General features: G+C 35.5%; 1 protein-coding gene across 1 annotated transcript in view; it reads left to right on the plus strand.

Annotated features, from left to right (window-relative positions):
* Window positions 1–24,274, plus strand: part of TAFA5 (TAFA chemokine like family member 5) — a 300,411-nt gene that overhangs the window by 149,998 nt on the left and 126,139 nt on the right. Inside the window, exon 2 of the mRNA XM_081331547.1 lies at window positions 8,993–9,142. Within this exon, the coding sequence (XP_081187673.1) occupies window positions 8,993–9,142 (150 nt within the window). The remainder of the gene's footprint in view (window positions 1–8,992; window positions 9,143–24,274) is intronic.

Below are 24,274 nucleotides of genomic sequence, written 5' to 3' on the forward strand. Positions count from 1 at the left end.
GTCTAGGGCAGAGGTCCCCAACCTCTTGGGCACCAGGGACCATTTCCGTGGAGACAGTTTTTTCTACGGACTGGAGACTGCATAGTTTTGTGTGCTGCCTGCATCCCATGGATGGGGCTTTGCTTGTTTGTGCAGACCAGTTGCTGGCATGCCGTGGCACAGTTGTTAAGTGAATCCTTGAGGATGCTAAGTTAGTAGTATAGTGGTTAAGTGAATCTGACTTCCTCATTGACTTTGCTTATCAGAAGGTCACAAAAGGTGATTGCATGACCTCGGGACACTCCAGCTGTCATAAATACATGACAATTGCCAAGCATCTGAATTTTGATGACATGTCCATGGGAGAGAGTTTGCATTTAAACCATGGGGATGCTGCAACAGTGTAAAAAACAGTCATAAGTTATTTTTTTCCAGTGCCATGGTAACTTTGAACGGTGAATAAATGAACGGTTGTAAATTGAAAACTTATCTCTAGTTATTCCTGTGCCATAAATGAAATACTGACCTGTTGGTTCAGAGTAGGGTGGTCAGAATAGTTTGGATGCAAACCCTGTCATAATTGGAATTGTTGTTTTCAGTGTGACGAGTCTGAAATGAAACACAACTTAGCCATTGTGAATTGCAACATTTCAGATGTTTTGTGTTTTCATCATAGAAGACAACCTTAAAATAGGCACTTTGGTGTGTTCCAACCAAAAAGTCCATGTTCTGAGAATCAGCATGAATTAAGGATGTTTTGAATGTAGGCAACACAATCATTCTGAACTTAAAACATAGTGTTTACTTGATTATGAACACCCCTAGATAAAAGCTAATGTACTTGCATTTTGAAACCTAAAGGAAAGAATTTCTGGTGGGAAAATTCATAAGAAACTAGAATTGTAATCTCGCCTAATTTATACATACTTTGCTTGTATGTATTAACAAGGCAGTATTTTATGTCAGTCCAGGAAAATGAATTGTAATATTTGAATGTACAAATATAAAAAAAGGTAAAGGTTCCCCCGCACATGTGTGCTAGTCGTTTCCGACTCTAGGGGCCGGTGCGATGGTTTTTATAACCAACATAGCCTTTTGCTCTTACAACAGATATATATGACAGTTTTTATAACCAACATAGCCTTTTGCTCTTATAACAGAAATATAGATTTCTACAACTAACCCTTAAAATTAAATCTATATTTATATAAAATATTCTATACACAAATATATTTATAGAGGAACAATATATACATTATATGTACAATATGTACACTATGTAAAGTTTTAACTTGATTTTTCTCATGTTTGTGAGTATCTAAAATTTATTAAATAAGAGAATGATAAGGAAAATCAGATAAATTTAGCAGATGATAGGATTTAATAGACTTTTCATACTTTGGTGCAGAAACCCAGATGACCACTAGATGGCATCAGAGAGTTAGGTATTTCTATTTGCATTTCAGATATGATAGGCCCAGATTTTTAGACTACTGCATCAAAGATTTACCCATAAAATTGTAAGATTGAATGCATTATTTTTTAAAATGTCAGAATTAACCTTTTTCTTTTCTTTTAATGTCCTGTCCCATTTATACTCTGTAACTCAGAAGTCTGTTTGGTAGGTTTTATCTGTAAACCACAATTCAACATTGATACTAAATTATAATAGTAATTTTTATTATGGTCACAGTCCACCATTACAAATAAAAAGTATTAAAAATAATAATAAAGAAAAGATAATATAATACAATTAATGGTGGATTGTCAGTGGGCAGTCAAGGTCTGCCTAATTTTGCAGACGGTATTACAAAATTTAGTTACATTCAAAGTGACTACTGTATCATACTGATCTGATAATAGCAATTGTACATAAAAATGGAGCGGCCAATTACAAGATGTTGTATGATAAGAAGGTAGATAATGTGTTTAAAGTGCATATTTTAAGACAGGCATTGTTGAGAGTTTGGAAGAAGTATAGACATAAGTTAGACTGTAAGATGCCATTGTGGGCAATTCCAAAACACGCAATAGAAAACATAAATGTTGGTTTCAAACATGACGTGACTACGTATAAGGAGATCTTAAGCTTGGAAAGAAGTGTATGGTGTTTAAAATCGTATAACCTCTTGCGAGATGAGAAGATTGTTCAAACCTGGTTTCAATATACTCAGTTACGGGCCAGGTGGAAAGAAGATCAGAAAACTGGTTTTGCAATGACTGATGAAAATTTGATAAAGCAAATTAGAAATCAGGGTCCAGCACATATTAAACGGATATATCTTGCATTGATAGAAATCGACTCAGAAACAGAACTTGTTAAAGATTGTATGATAAAATGGGCCCAGAATATCCAAGAAGTTATTACAATGGACACGTGGGAAAAGATCTGGGTGAGGAACGTAAAATTTACACAAGCTCAAAATCTAAGAGAAAACTTTTATAAAATGTTTTATAGATGGCATTTAGATCCTAAAAAGCTTGCAAGTATGTATCCGAATTATCAGCCAAAATGCTGGAGGTGTGGTGGCGAAGATGCAACATATTTTCACATATGGTGGACCTGTAAAAAGGTCAAGGCTTTTTGGATAAAAATTTGGTGGAATATGCAGAAGATCTTTAAGCAAAGGATAAAGTTTTGTCCGCAATTCTTTTTGTTGGGTATAATTACAGATGCTACTGTTGTGGACACTAAGTTGATGTTGAATTTAATTACAGCAGCAAGACTTTTAATAGGTCAATATTGGAAGAAGGAGGAACTGCCGACTATAGAAGAATGGACTTTAAAGGTTTCTGACCTGGCAGAAATGGCAAAGATCTCGGCTTATTTGAAAGATCATTCGCAAGAACGTTATATTATGGAGTGGAAAAAGTGGATTGAATATATCCAGAACAAATATGGGACTAAAAAGTTTCATTTAGCATTTGAATAAGTCTTCCTTTCTATTTTCTTTTTTTTCTATATGAAATATTAGTATTGCTTGTAGTTATCTTATATGAGCTAGAGAGTGATAGATTTAAGAATTTATTGTTGGTAGCATATGGATGCTTATGATTGTTCTTTGTTTTTTATACCCTGTACTTAGCTCTGGGAAGTCGGGGGGGAGGGGGGAAAGGGGGGGAGGGGTAGGGAGGGATAGGTAGGGGAGGGGGAGGGGGGGATTGTTAAAGATAAAATGTATTTTAAAACTTTTCAATAAAAAAAAATGGAGCCGCCAATAAATTTGGATGGGTGAATGGATAGATAGATAGATAGATAGATAGATAGATAGATAGATAGATAGATAGATAGATAGATAGATAGATAGAACAAAGTGGGTCCTTGAATCCTTTTAGAATATACAATGTAGTAAGATGTATGTATGTATGTATGGATGGATGGAGTCAATTATATGATGTAAATACCTCAATGCTTTGGAAAGAGGAGTTTGACTGCTCAGAAAGAAAGAAAAAAACAGAGCAGAACTAATCTTGTTGAGCTTCCAGGTCTTTGATATGTTGTTTAAATAGACTGAGTGCACACTCATACCGCATCATTAAGAGGAGCCAAGACACTGAAGTTTTTGGGAGATGATCCTGAACCATACTGATCTGAAATTGTCTTCTATAAGGAAAGAACTCAAACTGTGGCGAAAATGAGTAATTTTAACCAATGTAAGCCCATGCACCTGTTTCAACTTCAGATAATTTAAATCAAATTTATAGTTTTATAGGATCACAGACAATTTGCAAATAATTTGCAAACTAAGTATCAGGTATTTCACTAAAAATTGATTATTTTGCTTTTGGGGCCTAAATAAACAAATTCAATCATGCAGGTGTGTATCTTAGCCTCTGCTTAAGGATTTCCAGCAGAGAAGTACATACCACAAAACATATAGTTGAAAACTCCTGCAATCAGGATATTCCTCCTAATATCTAATCTGAATCTACTTCCCTAGAGTTTGAACCCATTGGGTCCAATCCTGCCCTCCAGTCCACACAGAACAAATCAACTGCACTATCTATAAGGTAACCTTTCTGATATTTAAAGATTGATATTTCCCATCAGTAACCTCTTCTGCAGGCTAAATATTCCCCACTGATTTCTGTGTTAATATTTCTTATCAAAATGCCACCATTTTACTTAATTTAAATTTGTCCATTCATTTGTTTAATATATGGCTGATTTCATGTTTTTTTCTTTGTATGAATACAAAGTATGTGTGATCTTTTACTGATCTGCTCCCCCACCTATTAATACATGCAATATATTTTTAAATACATTAAGACTGCATTCTTGCTTGTTCACCCTCTTAAGGAATCCCATGACTGCAGTGTGTAAGAATGTTTATCATACAGCTGTGCCAAAAGTAAAGGCTGAATGAATGAGATGGAGATTAAAGTCAGTAGACTGTATTCACTTACTGCAGTTGTGCTGTTTGCCTCCTGAATGCTGATGAACTCTCATGAATGGTCCCATATACTTTTCAGTCCAGTATATTTTACGCAATAGTGATTATTGCTTGTACTCAGTTAAAGCTTGAGATAAATAGCAGAGGCTTTCTTAGCAACCAAAAGCTTCATCTTATCTCTCATAGGACTTCACACTCAAGAATATGACATAGCTTATAGAAAAACTAGAAAAATGCAATATGTACCTTGGCTTCCCTGAAGATCTGACAACAGCCAGGAGTAGTCTGAAATCTTGTAGTTCAACAAACTGAGAATTTCCTTGAATAAGTAACTGTTTTCTATATCAATGAAACCGGCTCAAATATTGATCATACTTATAATTCAGGTGTAATTGATCATACTTAAATTAAAAAGGTGCTGCTATTTTGTGCAGGTATCACAATCTTAAAGTCATATTGTGAAACAATTTTACTATCTTTGGGTCAATGAGGTATGTTTGCATATTTATTTAAATCTAAGGGTTTTAGTCTTTCATTTATTAAATTATTTTGCCTGGTTGTTGCTTTCCCTTAAAGTCTATATTTCCTGCAGTTAAGGCCCTAAAGAAACAAAGAAACAGTGCAAAGAAGGCAGATGAATATCACAGGAAATTGTAATTTATCAATTTCATTGGATTTTTTTTCCTGAAAATGTAACTTTAGTGTGTTTCAGATGTTTATTTGTTAGTTCTTGTCTTTGGTGTCCAGAAGTTGCTTTCAATAATAATATATTCTATATTTTTCTTTAATCAAAAAATAGCCAAGATATCCTTGGAGAGAGAAAGAGAGAGAGAGAGATAAAGAAAGAGAGATGATGATGATGGGGATGCATGATAGAGATAGAATGAATCAAGGCTGTAGGAACTAGTAGCAAGTAATCAACTGCATGCCACTGAAAACAACCCAGTTTTGAAAATAAACATTTGCTAAATATCGGGTAGTGCTAGTAGAATGATATTCAGTCATTCAATGTGAAGTAACAATTTTTATCTTTTCTAATAGCCTCATCATTGAAATCAGTTATGTGAAGGGTGTGAGATGAATTGGAATATTTTATCAAATATATTGTGTTTTGCTTGAAGGGGACTTAGAATTCTGAATATTTATTATGATAAACAAGCAAGAGCACTAATGCTGTTATATGATTACTCGTATTTGCATTTCCCAAACAATGCCGGTGGCATTCTTGAACTCTTCAGTGGCATTTGGTTTTTATCTTTGTTTACTTCTACTGTCAGGAAGAAACAGCCAGATACAGGTTTATAGAATATTATTGTTTTTAATACAAAATTTATTTTTGTACTTTTGTTTCATATTTTAAACTGTATGCATTTTTTTTACTTTTCCAATTATAAAACATTCCCAAGCCATTTATTATATAACATTTCTAAGGTATTATTGAATTCGGAGAATCAAGCAGCTATGAAAGAAGTAGCATTTTAACTGCACTTTGATACCAAATTGGCTTGAATGTCAGGTCACAAAGTAATTTGAATGAATTGTGTCATATAAAATATAATGTTTTGTTTTGTTTTGAAAATTGTCACTTCCATGGATGGAGATTTGCTTGATAGCAGAAATAATGCTTTGGCTTCCTCAAGCAATCTTCTCATGTGCCACCAATTATGCATTTAGACTCTCTGCAGATGCTGCTGTTCATAAGAACATGTGACTTAACCCTGGTTTTCATTAGAAAGTCATTATAAGCTAGAGTGATTCACCTTATTAGTAATGTAATGGTCATACAGAGCAGTCTTTCTCTAACTGAAGGGAGCTAAATATATCAGAAACAGCTTTAATTTTAAAAAGACTTTGATGCTTAATCCAAGCTTTTATCTGTTATCTTCTTTGAAAAATTTAATGTGCAATATCTTTACAATAAAAAATGTTCAGAATACTACATAAATATTTATAGGTCTGATTGGTGTGTATGTATGTGTATGTGTATACCTTACAGATTAAACAGTGATCATTAAAAGCACATAATAACTTTACTAATTATTAAACTATCATATAAATGTTTTATTAACTTATTATAAAAACCAGGGTTTGAATTACCAGCCACAATTGAAACAATAATTTATGTGGTACATAATCACATTATCTGAACTAAAACAAGTTTATCTTTAAGGCTTTTGTTTACAGTAACAAAAAAAGTAGAGTTACTCAGCTGAGAATATGTTACCCCCAAATTAAATGTTTCTTTCAGACCTAAAACCCAGGATCTCAAATGGAGTCAAGCAGATTTGTATAAAATGAGATGGAGCTTCTTAATCACCAGAGATAAATTCAAGCTGGGTGTTTTAAACTGGGCATAAAAAATGAATTGTTGCCAATGGGGGGAGATGTATTTTTGGAGATGATGATGATGATGATGATGATGATGATGATGATGATGATGATTACAATGATTTCTTTAAAAGGTTCACATAAATTAAACGTTTCTTGTGTATATTTTTAGAATGCTTGTATTAGTCATAAGAAGTAGATTGTTTATTATGTTTTTATTGCAAACTGAGTGTAGAATGATGGATTTCCTTAGATCATATAAGTTTTATGACTGGAACAATACTGATTTATGCTTCAGTTCTTGAACCACTCCATTATGCTAGTTTTATTACCTTTTTTACAGTGATATCTTATGCTTATTTTTAGACTTCTTATGTGTGATAATATGGCTTCCCACTTAGTTCCATTGAACTTATCCACACCTTGGAACCAGAATTTTGGGGATATTTTTGGAAGGCTACAAGAATAAGTGTGTTTTTTTTTTAAAAATTGTTAAACACATTTAAACTTTTGCATTTTTTTATGTAAAATCTATTTTGAATTGATCTTTGCTTTTAAGAAAAAAAGAGTACCATGAAGAGGTTAAAAAAAAGTATGTAATTTTTTGTAAGGTTCCATTAAATATTTTATACTTTATTAATAATTGTTAAAATAATTTTAATATTTTAATTGGTTGCATATCTCATTTACCATTTATAAAGATTCTTCATTTTTTGATAATGAAATAAATACACAGAAATATGTGGGGAAGGGAGGGAGGGAGGGAGGAAGGAAAGAAGGAAGGAAGGAAGGAAGGAAGGAAGGAAGGAAGGAAGGAAGGAAGATACTCAATACTGACATGGGTAGCATATAAATTTAGTAAATAAATAAATATTTTTTGAAAGAAAGGGTGAAGGGAAATTGAATAAAAGATGGACTACAAAGAAAGTACTAAAGAAAAAATGGTCTTGGGCTGAAAAATAAATACAAACCTACATATGTTATTCTAATGTAGTGATTCTCATTCTCTGATAAACACGTTTGAACATTTTTGAGCCTTCAATAGTTAAGAAATCCTGCTTTCTGTATACTGCTTTATTTTATTTTATTTTAATTTATCTTATGTTACATTACTAGATTTAAATTTCTCTTTCTGCTTAAAGCAGTGTCCACAGTGCTACCTTTGTTTTTTGTTTTTTTCCTATAACAATTCCATGAGATTGATAGGGCAGAGCGAGAGTAACTCTTCCAAAGTCACTCATAGAGCTTTTCTGGCCATGGATGTATTAGCTTCAGCATCTCACTAATGTCTGTCCATCATTTTAATTAAAGAATACAGAATAACATAGTTGGCAGGCACCTTGGTGATGTTCTAGTCCAACCCCTGATTCAAGCAGGTGACTTAATACCATTCTGGACAAATTGATGCCCAATCTGTTCTTTAAAACCTCCAGTCAACAGTTACTGCTGTTGAGCCAGGTACCACCTACTTTATATGTGTCCATTTGTTTTTTCTTGCCTAAGTGTAAACCCTTACTTTTCTTTACATTGAATTTCATTTTGCAGGATAGAGCACAGTGTCTAAAGCTGTCAAGATCCTTTTGTATCTTGAGGCTATTTTCTAAAGTGTTGGCTATTCCCCCCAGCTTGATATCATCTGCAAATTTGATGAGTTACCCTTCTATCACCTTGTCTAAATCATTTATGAAAATGTGGGCCTAAGACAGAACCTTGTGGTACCCTACTACATGCTATCCATGCAGATGTAGTTCCATGTGAGGACTACATGCTGAGTGAAGTTGGTCAGTAAACAGAATAACAGTTGGAAGGGACCTTGGAGGTCTTCTAGTCCATCAGACAAACCTACTCCAAAGTAGGAAAAAAAAGGAAGAATTTAAAACTTCTTCAGCTTTTGAAGACATTTGGAATATAAATTAAACCAATCAATAAATATTTTACTGGTAATTGTTTGAAAAGGAACTTTATCAGTCATTGACACATTTCTAGAAAAACTAATGGGTGATGAGTCAAGATGTTCAGTACTACAGTTTGCTTCTTCCTAATTCTGGGGTGCATATCATCATGACTGTTAACTTGAAATAATTTCTAGAACCAGCTTGTTTTTTAAACACCAGTTCCTTCAAGATGAAACATGAGAAAAATGTTACCTTTGTTTTGTTACAAATATCAATATCTATACTTCTCCACTGAATTTCCATTTATTGAGAAGAGTCTGTTGCAACAATGGGCCATGACTCTTTTGGATTACAATAGTTATTGACTATGATACCTGTTTCTGTTTTTTCCCCCAGGTCAGTTGGCTGCAGGTACATGTGAAATTGTTACTTTGGACAGAGACAGCAGTCAGCCTCGAAGAACTATAGCCCGACAAACAGCTCGTTGTGCATGTAAAAAAGGACAGATTGCCGGTACTACAAGGGCAAGACCAGCATGTGTAGATGGTAAGAATTGAAGTATAACTTAACTTAGAATTCATTTAAAATGGAACTAGCTATCAAGTGGTTTAGCTGATCATATTGTAAACCATTGAGTGCTTTAATGCAAAGAGGATGTTTGAAATTCTTGCTGCTGCCAACATTTGACAACTCTTTAGTTTGTTTTCTGGTATAAAGGCTTTAGCTTGTTCTGTCAAATGTTGAAATTGAGAAATGTTACGTCATTTTCTCAGTGCAACCACATTGACAAATTGGATATAGATCAGCTTTTTAATCATTGCATGCTGTGATCCCCAAAGAGCAGAGTAGAATACCACTGTCTTTTGTTTGTTTGATTGTTTGTTGGGCCAGAATTTACAAAAATCGGTTTTGTTACGGTGTGAAAAATGGTCATCCTGCATTGCAGTATTTTTGAAGTATTATACCTAAAGTTTGTTAAGTGGTTTTCTCTCATTTCGTTTAAGGCCAGTATTTGCATGTAGTCATCAGCATTGCTGAAGTACAATGCTCTTCAGTCTTTATGATAATGTTAATCATATCAGTGTGAGCATTCCTGCCTGAAAGTTTGTGTGTTGGTGGAGAGAAGCTAGAACAGTACTAATGATATTAGAATGGAACTGTTATGTCATACCTTTTATTTCTGCTATCCATTCCTTCATTTAAGATGTCATTCTGTATGATTCACTGCAGATGCAGTGCGTTGCCTGCAGCTTCAAAAATGCTGATGTGGGGGGGGGGAGGAAGATATTTCACTTTAAATTCATTTTTTATGTCTCAAATAGCTGTTCTGTTCCAGTGGAGCAGAGTAATGCAGACATGCTAATGAAGATGTATTAACAAACATTCAAATTCCAATTAAAAGAAAATAAACAAGAGTTTTGTTAAAATACATGACATTAAAAATAGTGTGCTTTGAAATAGGATTCAGAGCAAAGAAAAAAATACCATTCTATAAGAAAATAATTTCTGATTTCCTTTAAATGACTCATGCCTGAACCATGTTTTTATGAAAAGTGCTGAGATTTCTCTAATATTTCATCAAAATTTGACTCCCCTGCCATCAAAAGCAATATGAAGGGTACTTCATTGCTGGCCCACCTACCAGTAGTTAAATATAAAATATTATTTAATCTATTTTTGTGTTTTGCTTTCAATCGTTGATTTTCTGCTTGCTATTTGAATTCTCCATCACATTTTACTTTGGTATGTTTAATCATTCTCCTTTCCATGACATCCTACATTCAATGAAAATAATTTTCTGAGCTGAATAATATATATCCAGCTTTTCTCTACTGAATAGATTAGTTTTGAAACTCTTGCAAATCTTTACTCTAGAAATGCAGATAATAGGTATGGGGAACATAACTCATCATATATTTATAATTTTATATGTAAGGGTGTAGGTCTATACATATGTTGTATATAGTGTGTTTGAAATGTGTGTTATGTATGCGTAAACTTTGAGAGGAAGCAACTAAATTTCATTTTTAATGTGTGCCATTGTGCCCAGAGGAAAAAAATTACAATAAAGGTTATCTCTCTAATTTTGGAACTACTTATGTTGAATAAGTGGCATGGGGCCAGGTTATCTGAGGATAGCTGCCACCCAATTGCATCTGCTTATCCCAGCAGAAGAGATGGATTGTGGGATCATTTCTAAAGAGTTTGTTCTGCAGGATCCCAGGTCTTTTCTGCTGTAGCACCTGCCCTTTGGACACTGGCAATTACATCTGTATTTGAGAACATTTGAGGTAGTTATGATCATTGCAAAGAGAATTTTGGTGTTATTATAAAAACAATATTTAATAAAATGTAAGTATTATTATTTATTTATTTATTTATTGATGGGATTTATATCCCGCCCTATCTCCCGAAGGACTCAGGGCGGCTAACAGCAAAACATATAATAAGTACAGAGATCAAGATAGAAATAAAATTGAGAACGTCTGTGCAATAAATTAAATTAGAGAATTTAGGAGATAAATTAAAAATACTAAATATAAATTAAATAAGATGCCTGTCAGTCTAGGTCGGCCTGGTGGAACAGGAGTGTTTTGAGGCCGCGGCGAAAGGATTGGAGGTTTTGGGCCATCCGAAGTTCAGGGGGGAGCTGATTCCATAGGGCTGGCGCTCCCACAGAGAAGGCCCTCCCCCTGGGGGTCGCCAGTCGACATTGCCTAGCTGACGGTACCCTGAGGAGGCCTTCTCTGTGCGAGCGTACTGGACGATGGGGATTTGTTCCCGGCAGCAGATGGTCCTGCAAGTATCCCGGACCTAAGCCATGTAGGGCTTTAAAGGTAAGTACCAGCACCTTAAATCTCACCCGGAGGGCAACTGGTAGCCAATGCAGCTCACGCAGGAGGGGTGTAATATGGGAGTATCGGGGAGCTCCCATCACAACCCGTGCAGCTGCATTCTGCACCAGCTGAAGCCTCCGGGTGGTCTTCAAGGGCAGCCCCATGTAGAGAGCATTACAGTAATCAATACGGGAGGTAACGAGTGCGTGGGTGACTGTACGTAGGGCATCTCGGTCTAAAAAGGGGCGCAACTGGTATATAAGACGAATCTGTGCAAATGCCCCCCTAGCCATGGCTCCAATATGATCTTCAAAACTGAGTCGTGAATCTAGGAGGACGCCCAGATTGCGTGCTCTATCAATGGGAGGTAACATCTCTCCTCCAATAGTCAGAGATGGAACCTTTTGGACTAAACGAGATGACGGTATGTACAGCCACTCAGTCTTGGCCGGGTTAAGTCGAAGCCTGTTTTCTCCCATCCAAATCTGTACCGCTTCCAGGCAACGGGACATCACATCGAGGGCATCACTGGGTTGATTCGGGGTGGAGATGAATAGCTGGGTATCATCAGCATATTGATGATATTTCACCCCGAAGCTACGGATGATCTCTCCCAGCGGCTTCATATAGATGTTGAACAGGAGGGGCGAGAGCACCGAACCCTGAGGCACTCCACACTTAAGAGGCCTAGGGCTTGACCTCTGCCCTCCTGCCAACACCGTCTGCAAACGGTCCGAGAGGTAGGAGGAGAACCACCGCAAAACGGTGCCTCCCACTCCCAGCCCCTCAAGACGACGCAGTAAGATACCATGGTCGATGGTATCAAAAGCTGCTGATAGATCTAATAGGACCAGGACAGAGGAATAACCTCTATCTCGGGCCCGCCAGAGATCATTCACCAGCGCGACCAATGCCGTCTCCGTGCTGTGCCCGGGTCTGAAACCCGATTGGTACGGATCTAGATATTCAGCTTCCTCCAGGTTTTTATATTATTTTTATATTATTTTTATATTATTAGTATAAGGGTTTATAAATATGAACAATTATTCACTGAATGTATTGAATAGTGTTTTCAAATTATTTTTCATCAAGTCCAAGCTCAAGAAATACTAAAATAGATAGCAATAGCAATAAAACTGTGACTTATATATTGCTTCACACTGCTTTGTTGTTGTTGTTAACTGCGAAGTCGTGTCTGACCCATCGCGACCCCATGGACAACGTTCCTCCAGGCCTTCCTGTCCTCTACCATCTGCTGGAGTCCATTTAAGCTCACGCCTACTGCTTCAGTGACTCCATCCAGCCACCGCATTCTCTGTCATCCCCTTCTTCTATTGCCCTCAATCTTTCCCAGCATTAGGCTCTTCTCCAGTGAGTCTTTCCTTCTCATTAGGTGGCCAAAGTATTTGAGTTTTAGCTTCAGGATCTGGCCTTCTAAAGAGCAGTCAGGGTTGATCTCCTCTAGGACTGACCAGTTTGATCGCCTTGCAGTCCAAGGGACTCGCAGGAGTCTTCTCCAGCACCATAGTTCAAAGGCCTCAATTCTTTGGCGCTCGGCCTTTTTTATGGTCCAACTTTCACTGCCATACATTGCAACTGGGAAGATCATAGCCTTGACTATACGCACTTTTGTTGACAGGGTGATGTCTCTGCTTTATAATGTGCTGTCTAGATTTGCCATGGCTTTCCTCGCGAGGAGCAAGCGTCTTTTAATTTCTTGGCTGCAGTCCCTGTCTGCGGTGATCTTGGAGCCCAGGAAAATAAAATCTGTCACTACCTCCATTTCTTCCCCATCTATTTGCCAGGAATTGAGAGGGCCGGATGCCATGATCTTGGTTTTCTTAATGTTAAGTTTCAATGATCTTCGTTTTCTTAATGTTAAGTTTCAATCACAGTGCTTTACAGCCCCTCTATAAGTGGTTCACAGAGTCAGCATATTGGTCCCAGTGATCGTTTTACTGACCTTGGAAGGATGGAAGGCAACATCTCCAGGGGTCAAGATGTCTCAGCTTTTTTTATGGTCCAGAATATGTGGCCATGTACTTGAACTTGGGGGATCTGAGTATCTGTTGGAAACTGTGAATAGGTTTTATTGAAATATTTGTGTTGTATTTCACACATTTGAATTGATGGCTTTCTTGCTGTTAGTTGTTTTTCTCTTGCTGCCAATTGTCAAATTCATTGCATTATAAAAAGCTGAGGAGATATAGCACAGATTTTGTATCTGGTTTATTTAGGGAGGCTGAGAATGTCATACCTTCATCTAACACTCATTTTTATTTAATTTATAAACATAAGACCAGAGTACTGTAGAGACAACATTAGTTCCACTCAATAGCTTTATTTATTTCTTGCTGTGTTAGTTTTGAAAACCTACAAGGAACTATAAGTCAAAACCGATTATTAATTGAATTGTGATGTATGAGCCTGTTACAACAAACAAACAGCCTGGTTTACTTTTCAGTTTTTTTAATATTAGTCTTTGTAAGAAGCAATATAAAATATGGTGCATTGTAAATAAAAAATAAGAGTAATACATAATTAAATTAATGCACTATTACTGTGACCCATGAAATAGTTATGGCTGCAGTTGGATATTTGGGCCCTCACTGCACTAACTCCAATAGGTCTAAATGGCTTTAAATAAAACAGTTGTGTCTTAAAGAAACAATGACAGTTTTGTTGTTTTGTTTTTGCCAAGCTTTTCAGAGCTTTAATCAGAACTGGTGTTTTGAAAAAGCTCAGAACAGGGCATGCCCTCTACATGCCAGGGGAATGAGTATCATTTCAAAATTATCCCATTTCATCTTGTTAACTGGGCTTTGGTTGAATATGATATACACCCCTACTAATAAGTTTTGAAAAAAAACCACATACAGTGTATAACCTTGCCTAAAGGTTATACTATTTTACCTAAAAATAGCATAATGATCCAGTAGATCATTAGAGTTTCTGGAAAAGCTTTACTGAAATGAGAGAGACAAATATTTGCAGCAAAAATTTACTCAAATGTTTCCATGGTTCATGTTATAACTTGCTGTGTTATATGGGCCATTTAACCAGTGGTATAGATGAGATGTCATGCATTTTATATATTCCACCTGATCTATAATAAGCATTTTGTATTTCCTCTATCGTATTTTTCTATACTCCCTATCTTCTGAAGACAGTGGACTCTCAAAATAATGTTGCAAAATATCAATCTGTCTTTCTGTTTATTCATCTCTCTCTGTCTTTCCATATCTATCTATATCATATCTATCTGGAGAGAGAGAGAGAGAGAGAGAGAGAGAGATGCATCAGTTTAGATCAGGAAATGGAGGATATTTGAATTGGAGAGTATATGTGTACATGTGTGCATATGTTATGTGCACATACAAACATGTACATATATACTCTTCCTCATAAATCTGTATCTATGTGTGTATTATCAATACCCATAAAATTGGAAAATGGGTAGAGATAATTGATAGAGCATAATGATGAGTGAGAATCTGTTATAAATTAAGCACATAATATTTTCATACTTTGGATTCATGATATAATTCCTGATGTAATGGTGATATTGCAATTTGTTCTACTAAGGCTATTTTTGGAAGAAGTGTTCAGAAACATACATAAATATATTCTGCATACTGTGCAAAGACTGCATTTGTTGCCAAGTTGTTTCTGACTTAATTGAAATTGCTGGTTGATTTATGAAAATACATGAATTAATGCCTCTGTACCAGTGAGGCAGATGGGGAAGGTTTCCTATATGTCCAAACTGATAGAGGTTATTTAATTGAAACAAGAAAAATGGCTGCGATGTAACCACATCTAGTAATTTTGGCTTAAGTTGTCAACTTCTTATCTTCTTTTTGACTTGAGACTTCTTTGCTTAGGCAGGCCTTGGTTCTCTTAACCAAATATAATTTTGCTGTGTGGTGTGGTTGCTACGTCGGGTACAGCTGTCTATTTATATAACACTTTTGAAATTATCTGATTAGATTTGTTATTAGCCCACTTGTGTGATACTGAAGAAGAATAAGGGTAGGATGAAACCAAAAAGAGGATACCAATCAGTCAATTAATTTTAGTTATCCCTGGCATATTCCCTGGCATATGTTATGTGTTTATTTCTTTACTCTATTTGTATGCCTCTTTTACCTTAAAGCAATATTCAATTAGAAGAAAAGCAGCATATTAAAATACTGAACATCTGTAGCAGTTTCATAAATAACATACTGTAACAAATGTATAAAGCACTTAATAAACACTAAAGCAAAATTACAGAAAAGGTGGTCAGTAATGGGGATGTTACTCTTTATAGTATGAGGTCATGGCAAGATTAAAACTAAATATGTTTTCAAAATTGAGAAAGAAGTGATGACATTTCTAAAAATTACTGGGATTTTCAGGGAATCTGTTTTGATTCTATCATATCCACTATACTTCCAGTATAAGGGGGAATGTATCAAAGCTCTTTTTTGTTGTTGTTGAACCATTCTAAATTAGTATGGAGGGAAAGAGGGAGGGAGACAGAGAGAGTGATAGAACTGATAGAAATACTGTAGATGTCTGGACAAAGGTGGAGATTTGTTCTAACTAGCAAGATTTATATATGTTTATGATTAGCAGTATTTTCAGTATATTCAATATTTTAAATGATGGTCAAGGCTATCCACATATATATGCACATCCAATTGTTTTGTGTAAATACAGTAAGTGCAGTAATATAATACAATATCACAGCATCAGAATAACAAAGTTGGAAAGGACGTTGGTTGTCTTCTATTCCAATCCCCTGCTCAGACCCTACCATTTCAAATAAATTGTTGTCCAATTTCTTCTTTGAAACCTCCAGTGATGGAGCACCCACAAAATAATAATAATAATAATAATAATAATAATAATAATAATAATAATAATAATAATAATAATAATAATAATAATAATAATAAAGTTGGAAGGGACCTTGGAGGTCATCTAGTCCAACCCCCTGCTCAGGCAGGAAACCTTATACCATTTCAGACAAATGGCTGTCCAGTCTCTTCTTAAAAACCTCCAGTGTTGGAGCATTCACCACCTCTGGAAGCAGGTTGTTCCACTGGTTAATTGTTCTAACTGTCAGGAAGTTTCCTTAGTTCTAGGTTGCTTCTTTCCTTGACTAGTTTCCATCCGTTGCTTCTTGTCCTGCTTTCAGGTCCTTTGGAGAATAGCTTGACTCCCTCTTCTTTGTGGCAGCCCCTGAGATATTGGAACACTGCTATCATGTCGCCCCTCACCCTTCTCTTCATTAAACTACACATACCCAATTCCAGCAACCGTTCCCTATATGTTTTAGCCTCCAGCCCCCTAATCATCTTTGTTGCTCTTCTCTGTACCCTTTCTAGAGTCTCGACATCTTTTTTACATCGTGGTGACCAAAACTGGATGCAGTATTCCAGGTGTGGCCTTACCAAAGCATTGTATTAGTACTTCACTTGATCTTGATTCTATCCCTCTGTTAATGCAGCCTAGCACTGTGTTGGCTTTTTTGGCAGCTGCAGCACACTGCTGGCTCATATTGAAGTGATTGTCTACTAAGACTCCGAGATTCCTCTCACAGTTAGTACTATCGAGCAAGGTACCACCTATACTATACCTATGCATTTGATTTTTCCTGCCTAAGTGTAGAACCTTACTTTTTTCACCATTGAATTTCATTTTGTTAGATAGTGCCCAGTGTTCGAGTCTGTCCAGATCCTTCTGTATCTTAAGCCTATCTTCTGGAGAATTGGCTATTCCTGCCAGCTTGGTGTCATCTGCAAATTTGATGAGTTCCCCATCTATCCCCTCATCCAAATCATTAATGAAGATATTGAAGAGCACTGAAGGCATTTTGTTTCACTGATTAAATTGTTCTCACTGTCAGGAAATTTCTCTTTATTTCTAGGTTGGTTCTCTCCTTGATTAATTTTCATCATTGGTTCTTGTTCTGCCTTCAGGCGCTTTGGAATATAGGTTGACTTCCCCACCTCTTCTTTGTGACATTGCAAATATTGCAACACTGCTTCATCCCCTGTCCTTCTTTTCATTAAACTAGACATACCTAGTTCTTACAACCATTTAGTGTACAGTTTAGCTTCAGCCCCTAATCATGTTTGTTGATCTTCTCTACACTCTTTCTAGTCTTTTTTTTAATATTGTGGTATTAATTGTGACCAATATTGTGACCAAAACTGGATGCAATATTCCAAGTGTGGTCTTACCAAAACATTACAAAATGGCACTGATCTTGATTCTATCCCTCTGTTAATGCATCCTATGGCTGTGTTGGCATTTTTGGCAGCTGCAGAACACTGCTGGCTCATATTTAAGTTCTATCCATCTCACAGTTACTACTATTGAGATGAGTATCAGCTATTTGGTTTTTCTTGCCTAATTGTAAAATTTTACTTTTTTCATTATTGAATTTCATTTTGTTAGATACGGTCCAGTGTTCAAGTCTGTCAGGATCCTTTTGTATCTTCAGACTATCTTCCAGAGTGTTGGCTTTTCCTACCGGTTTGGTATTGTCTGCAAATTTGACAAGTTTCCCTTCTATATCATAATCATCATCATCATCATCATCATCATCATCATCATCATCATCATCATCATCATTATTGTCAACTGCAGGGTGAAGGCCTCTTCCTCATGTTTTCAATAAGATCCTGAGCTTTCTTTTACCAATTGGGCCCACAATACTTGCTGATGTCTTCAATCAATCTTGTTTTAGGTCTCTTTTGATCCATCTTGATTTAGGTCTCTTTTTATCAAGTGGGATCCGCTCTATGACTGCCTTGGTCCACCTGCCATCAATTGTTCTTGCTATGTGATCAGCCCATTTCCATTTCAATTGTTTTACTCTCTTGATGTTATTGTATACTTTCTTTTGTTCTCTAATCCATGTGCAGGTCTTTCTATCTTCTCTTGTAATGCTGACTCATAGCTTTTGTATCGATTGTGAGCGTGTTTCACCAGCATAAGTTAGAGCAGGTAGCCCACACTGATTGAAAAATTTTCTCTCCAGGCATAGGGGGAGGTTGTTCTTGAAAATTATGCTTAGCTTGCTGAATGAGTGCCTACCACATTTAACATGCCATTCAGTTGGTGAAGACATCAAAGAATACTGGGCCTAAGACAGTTTCTACCATCAATAGTCATTCATTATCACGTCAAAACACTAAGGCAACACATTTCTATATGGCGGTAATACTTTTTATTGCTATTCTTATTATTTAGAGCATATTACTATCAGTTACGCTCCTGCAGTACAGTTATTTTTCTCCAAGTTGTTTTGAAGCACTGTTGGCCTTAATGTGGCTTTCTTCGCAATGCAATCTGCAACTTGAATTCCAGATTAGTGATTGTAAAAGTCAGTAATAAGGTCAAAATTCAATTTATGTGCTGTTAACAAAGTGACACATTTTGCCACTACTATTTCCCACTTCTCCTGAAATATAAAATGCTGACTGTGTACATAATGCTTGTTGTCACATTTAGCAAAAGTTTCAGCTTAAGGGCACTAAGTTTTAAGAGTTTTTAGTTCTACTAAGTTGCTATTTTATGTAGCTTTCCACATAACATATGGTGATGTGCATTTATAGGATGATTTATAAACCAATGCACCAATCACATTTTAAAAATTTCAAGCTAATGTTTAAATCCTATATTGTGTTCATATCTTGATAGTAATATTGTTTGTGAGCTGGCTAGAGTTGCCTATAGGATGAAATGGGAGGCATAGAAGTTTAATAAATAAATATATATTGAAAATTGGATATTTAATTAACACTTTTCCATCAGACTTCTAAGTTCTTTCTTAATAACACACAGGGCTTTTTTTTCTCATAGAACGCTCAGAACAGCGTTCTGGCACCTTTTTTTGCAAAAAAAAAAAAAGCTCCCTCTGAAAGCCTATTGCTAGGCAATCTTGGCCCTTTTTTATGACTCGTGGACTTCAACTCCCAGAATTCCTGAGCCAGCCATGCTGAGGGAAAAGGGAGAGGTTTCCAAGCTGAGCCATGCTGGCTCAGGAATTCTGGGAGTTGAAGTCCTTGAATCATAAAAGAGCCTGCACTAGAAGAGGACATTAAAATTATTTACAGGATTACTTCTTTAGGAACTAAATTTTTAGAATGTAAAATAGTTAATTCAAAAAAAGCCAACAGGAAAGAACCTCACATTTTTCATCTGCTTCTGTCTTTTGGAAGGTAAAATTAGATAACAAAATAATCTATTTCCTATGTTAATATCTCTGCAACAGTATAACAAAAGTTTTGGATGATGGAATTATTTTTTATCTAAGGATAACTAATGATAACAGCTCTTAAATCTGTTATTTTCTTTTATTTTTGCACAAAAAATTGTATAATTTGCATTTGCATTCATTTACAAATAGAATATGTTGTTAAAATGTATTGGTGTTGAAATAATTAGTGCACATATATACCTAAAACCAGTTTATTGCATTTGGCAATTGTACTAAAAAAAATCTCATTGTCAACCAATATAATTCATTTAATTTGAAATCAAGTGAAAATTGATTTAAATTATTTTATTAAAACAAATTAATGGCAATTCTTTTATAAAAAGTTGCCTCAAACAAAATGAGTTTAACATGCCTGCTCTAGATAGGTGAATGCTCCAAAATAAATTCTAGACCAGGCCTGTACATGCAGCCTACCAAGCACCCTTGGACAGAGCACAGACTTTTTTTTAAAAAAAAAAGTAATAAAATCACCACGGCTGCCCTGAAAGTCATGTTGCCTAGTGCCTCCATGGCTTACCATGACCACAAACTCCAACACTGTAGATGCTCCTCTAGTCACCAAATCATTAATTATCCAACCAGCATTCCTTTGCAGACCACAAAGATTTTTAATTTATCAGTGTGGGCCTTTCCCTTCTACAAGTTGCACAGACCTCTTCTAGATTTTCCTCTTGCCTTTCCGAGTTAACTCCTTGGTCTGTCATTGAGCAAGAATTGACTTTGTAGGAAAGCATATTATCATTTGATGTATATTTAACATATGTTCTACCTTTATTAACCGATTATATAATATTTGTAGCAAATCCACATGGCGAGGTTTGGGGCAACTTACAATATTTTTTAAAATCATAAGATTAAAACATAAAAGCAGGGCTTTTTCCCTGCATCGCCTGGCCCACACTGCGTCCGCTGCCCGCTCCGCGCAGCCCCGCCGTATAGAGCAGGCCCCGCTGCTCCCACAGCACCAGCCGTGCCGGCTCTGGCCCCAGGGGGCAGCCTGCCACCAACACCCCTCTCACCCGTGACCGCAACAGCACTGCACCCCCCACCCCGCCTCCTGTACCCGCCAAGATGAGAGTTCCGGCACCTTTTTTTAGAAAAAAAGCACTGGTAACACATAATAATTCCAGTATTTTGTTTTGTTTTCTGCTGTGACATTCTACTTTGCTGTAGCTGTAGCTTGTATTATTTGTGCTAGTTAATACAAAGCATTTTCTAGCCTTCAGAAAAGAATAAAATCTGAAATTGGTGAGTGTTAGCAGGATTAAGATATGCACAATTCAAACTTTCATTTACTGTTTTGTCATTAAATACTCTGTAGTACCTTAATCTTTTGTCTTTCCCAAATAAGCTACTAATATTTTTGCATATTTTTCTGAACACCTAAATAAGCAAATAAACATATAAAAAATGAAGCGTAGGGCAAAATGTTTTCAAAAGGCTTGTGTCTCCAATTGGAGCTTTTCACTATTCAGATGACTAGGCTCGTATACATTCAAACCTTGTTCTATGATTGTTGTGGTGCGAAAAATAGGAGGTGGAAGGTGTGTTGGATATGTATGCCATCTTGACTTATTTGTAAAAATAATAAATGCAGGATATTAATTATAAATAAACTGTGTATCTTGCACATTGTCTAAATTATTGTGTGTCTTCAGCAAGAGAACTTTAGTGATAATGGAAATAAAATGTACATTCAACTCAACATGGATTTACCTTTAGATAGGAAATAAGTTGCCTATCTTTAAACTACAGTAATTTCCTGTTGATTTTTGGTTCAGACCCTAAACACCTTTCCTAGATTTCGAATCTAGCTACAGTACATGAAGTGTCATTTATATTGAAAGTTCATTACAACTCTTATTGCAAATATTCTTGCTATTGCAGATATGTCAGTGGCAGTCAGAGAGTGAAATTTCTGAACAGTTGCATCTCATTTAGAGAATGATGTTACAGTATGGGAGATACTGTCCCAACACATATATATTAGCATTTGAGCTGGAAAGCAAGTATGATTTTCATTGCCAGATATTTGAAAAATGAGTGCAATTAGTTTTTATAGGTTGTTGTGTTTTCTATGTTATTAGGTTGTCTTGTAAAACTGTTTTCTTCTATTGAAAGCAGAACATTATTATTATTTAAAATAAGAATTAAATAAACACATACTTGCAATGCTAGAGCCATAGAAATTACACGTTTTCTGTTTACTGCTTTAAAGTTAAGTAATTATTTAATGCTGAACCCATTTTAAATTCAGCTTCCTGTGTTAGGCCTGCACTAAAACATACCATGTATCCCTCAGTAGAATTGACTAATGCCTACTTTATTTATAACAGAGCAATTAATTTCAAGTGCTTATTTATTTACATCTATTGGATGAATAATTCATCAATAACATTTCCAAAGTGATGAAAGATGTTTCTTAGTTCAACAATGTTGGTATAACAGTGTTATTTATGAGAGAATGACTCATTGAATTACTTTGTTCTGCAGGTAGAAAAGAAAGCTCTAAAATTACACTGAATTAAGGGAACGAAAGTTTTGAGATATTTTTAAAAACATGGAATTTACACATTCTCATTAGGCATAACTTTATGGATGTTTACCTGGATCCAACTCTTTCCAGGCAAGATATACACAAAATACTAATGATAAATATGATTTTAATGAATGACTCATATATCAGTAAGGCTAAACAACCATTTTACAGATGAAGTGCACGTAAATGAGATCTTATTTTCCACTTTGCTGGGATTTTTTGAAACATATTTAAAACCATTAACAATTGTATTTAGTCATTTTATTTTATAGCATTTTTCTCATAATAGAAGCATGCTTCTTATTTATTTATTTATTTATTTATCTGATGTATATTCCACCTTTTGTCAAGGCAATTTATGGGGTAATCTCTTTTCATTTTCAACAGCAATCTTGTGATATTAAAATACTTAAAAGAATTGACCCAGTGAGTATGCAGTGAGTTTATATAACTGAGTTGGACTTAGTACAAGTAGTCCTCGACGTATGACCACAATTGAGCCCAAAATTTCTATTGTTAAGTGAGACATTTGTTAAGTAAGTTTTGCCCCATTTTATGACCTTTCTCGCCTAGGTTGTTAAGTGAATCAATGCAGTTGACAAGTGAATCTGGCTTCCGCATTGACTTTACTTGTCAGAGGGTTACAAAAGGTGTTCATCTGACCTTGGGACACAGCAACGGTCCTAAATATGAACCAGTGCCCAAGCATTTGAATTTTGATCACATGATCATGGGGATCATGTGATCAAAATTCAAATGTTGCAAAGCTTGTAACTGTGACAAAAGGTCATAAGTCATTTTTTTCAGGACTACACTGTTTTGTACAGTGTAACTTTCCCAATCACTCTTCCCAACCATGTACCCTTTTTCTTATGTGGTCAGAACAAGCAAAGTAAACTAATGTAGGTACAGTGTCTGCATCCATCTTCAGTGTAAGACATTTGATGCAGGAGACATATCTGCTTTCCTTATTTTCTACAGATGTTCCTGGACACTCATAGAACACATAGTTTTGATTTTCAACAATGCCACTTTCCTGAGATTTCCCCATTCATGTTTTCCTGCCCTAATTTCTTCACACTCTGTTTGTTATCCTCAGATGACACAATATTCTTTTAAAAATTATACTGTTGAATTAGCTCCCTGTTAATGGGGAAAGTGTTGTAGGCAGAGAAGAAAAGGACAAGAAAGTATGTTCTTCGATAATTCTTTTATGAAGGATAATTTTCCTAGATCCAATGAGCAGAATAGCAAATAATTTTGTGATCAGAACAACTAGTAGCTCAACAACATGTGAAACTTTATTACTTGATACAAAAGACCTTTTTCAGAAGCCCTTAAAATCAATATTCCCTCTTTACAAAGTGCACAAAAAGAACAAATAAAAAAAACCACTAGTATACAAACATTAGGATGATGCCATATCCCATTTCCCACTCTAGCTACTGTGGTATGATTGCCTTTTATCTGAAAGCTTTTTTTTCCTATGGAAAGTATCTCAGTGAAGCTATTGTATTTAAGAAGATATTTAATTTTGGTATAACAATCAGTGACTTCCCTTTATGGAATGAGATTGAAATGAATGATAGCATCACTTTTAATGTGAATGCAGAAAATGAACTAAAATTATCTAACTTATTTTAGAAGTTTTTAAAAATGAATCTAACATCAGATTTTATTCTAAATGTGACACTTTTCAAAGAACGTGTTGCCAATAATATGTGACATAGCTGACTTTTGTTAAGATGTATTATGTCTCTGCTTTAAGGGAATGCCTGGGGCAGAAACATCTTTAGGAAACCTACTGTTATAAATAAAAATAATTTTAAAGTGCTATAGTAAAAACTATTCTGCCAGAGTTTCTTTAACTGGAAATATTCAGTTATCTATCTGTAGTGCTACTGCGTTCTGTCTTTATAGATTTCTCTGTCTTCCCTGTTCCACTTACAAGCTAAATATATTTAATAACAAAAAGTAATATAGAAGTAGAATTCTATATAGTACAACAGTGTATGTACAGAATG

This window comes from Vipera berus, assembly GCF_964194415.1.
Source record: "Vipera berus genome assembly, chromosome: 6".
Lineage (NCBI taxonomy): Eukaryota > Metazoa > Chordata > Lepidosauria > Squamata > Viperidae > Vipera > Vipera berus.